At 49.7% G+C, this 1,526-nt stretch overlaps 1 protein-coding gene across 1 annotated transcript; it reads left to right on the top strand.

Moving 5' to 3' along the window:
• Positions 1-488: 488 nt before the first annotated feature.
• LOC109509647 (protein lifeguard 1-like) lies at positions 489-1,514 on the top strand (the record flags this gene model as incomplete). The annotated part of the gene is made up of 3 exons (XM_019859474.1): positions 489-858; positions 932-1,047; positions 1,266-1,514. Coding segments are annotated over exons 1-3 (681 nt in total), but the record flags the coding sequence as incomplete, so codon positions are not given.
• Positions 1,515-1,526: the final 12 nt, after the last annotated feature.

Genomic DNA, 1,526 nt, shown 5'->3' with positions numbered 1-1,526 from the left:
TGACATCACACTTCGGGTTTGACGCTCGTCGGGATCTCACTTCAGGAAAACGATGACTTTGTCAAATTATGAAACAAATTATTTATTCATGCTTTATTTCATGTACTTTGTTTCATAATGTGACATAAAAATTTTTCATTAGGATTGTCTGAAATGACTTCCCAGTTCAGTCCGTTTCAATAGGGAACATAGACGTGTAAATTGAGTTCCAACCTTGTTCAGAGAACCAATTAAAGGTAACACTGCATATCTTATAGCAGCCGTATTCCTTGGCCCTACTTAGTGAATTGTGGGAATCAAACTTAAGTTGATCAGATTATAGGAGCAAATCTCCTATGTCAGGTTCGAACTGGACAGCGCCGGCTGGGTAACAATGTAAAATTAAATCAATAAAAATTGAGCAAGCATGCCCTCCTCCCTTGCTGTTTTCTGCCTGACGCTTTGGCTGTCTCCCCGGACTGCGGTTATCGATTTCAAATTGCTGATCAATTTTCTCTGTGCTGTCCTTTTTCATAGCTTGTTCCTGAACTCTCCGCCACAAAATGTCCCAGGACAAGAGTGGCTACCCCATTATGGGGGAGTCCAACCCACTCCACAACAACATCTACGGACCCCCGCAGCAGCAGGGCTTTGGCGTGCTGCCGCCCAACTACGGCCAAGGCCCCGGAGGCCCGTACCCACCAGCCGCCGGCTACGGCCAGCCTGGCTTCCCCCAGGCGGGCTTTGGCCCGGCTCCCTACCCGCAGATGCCTTACCCCCAGATGCCCTACCCGCAGGGGCCTTATGCTCAAGGCCCCTACCCTGAGGGACCCTACCAGCAAGGACCCGGGCAGCCGGGCTTTCCCGGGGACCCCTCTGGTGAGTGAACAAGCCAAAGAAAGAATATTTGGGCTTTTGGATATCCTCCTATTGATGAGGTTTGTTTTCCTAGCACCTGGTGGCAGCCCCGGTTACCATGGCGACGTGCCTCCGACTTACTACGACAACGAGGAGTTCACCAACTCGGGCTTCGAGGACAAGAGCATCCGACAGGCCTTCATCAGAAAAGTAATTTGCTGAGTCAGCAAACTTATGTTTCCAAAACACTAAATCTTTTGAAAGTCATCTTACAACATATCCATAAAATTTCCATCAGCCTTGTCACTTCAATGTATTTCCTGGACACCAGTTACTGTTTTGCTCTTATCCAAGGATTTCGCGCAATTTTGTCCAGTGCTAAAGAAACAGAGGCTCACCTTCTTCTCCTCCTCTTCCTCCTCCTGCAGGTCTTCATGGTCCTCACCGTGCAGCTGCTGGTCACCTTCTCCTTCGTGGCCGTGTTCACCTTCGTGGATGATGCCAAGGTGTTCGTGCGTCGCAACCCGTGGACGTGCTACGTCTCCTACGCGGTCTTCCTGGTGTCCCTCATCGTGCTCAGCTGCTGCGGGGACTTCCGCCGCAAGCACCCCTGGAATCTGGTGGCACTGGTAAAGAGGAATAGAAAAAAAACAAAAGGCAAAGGACGGTGCCAAATGTTGACATTTTTT

Source organism: Hippocampus comes, unplaced genomic scaffold, assembly GCF_001891065.2.
Source record: "Hippocampus comes isolate QL1 unplaced genomic scaffold, H_comes_QL1_v1.1 C16980110, whole genome shotgun sequence".
In the NCBI taxonomy this organism is placed as follows: Eukaryota; Metazoa; Chordata; class Actinopteri; order Syngnathiformes; family Syngnathidae; genus Hippocampus; species Hippocampus comes.
The sequence above is the reverse complement of the archived record's forward strand: the minus strand, read 5'-3'. Positions and strand labels throughout refer to the sequence as shown.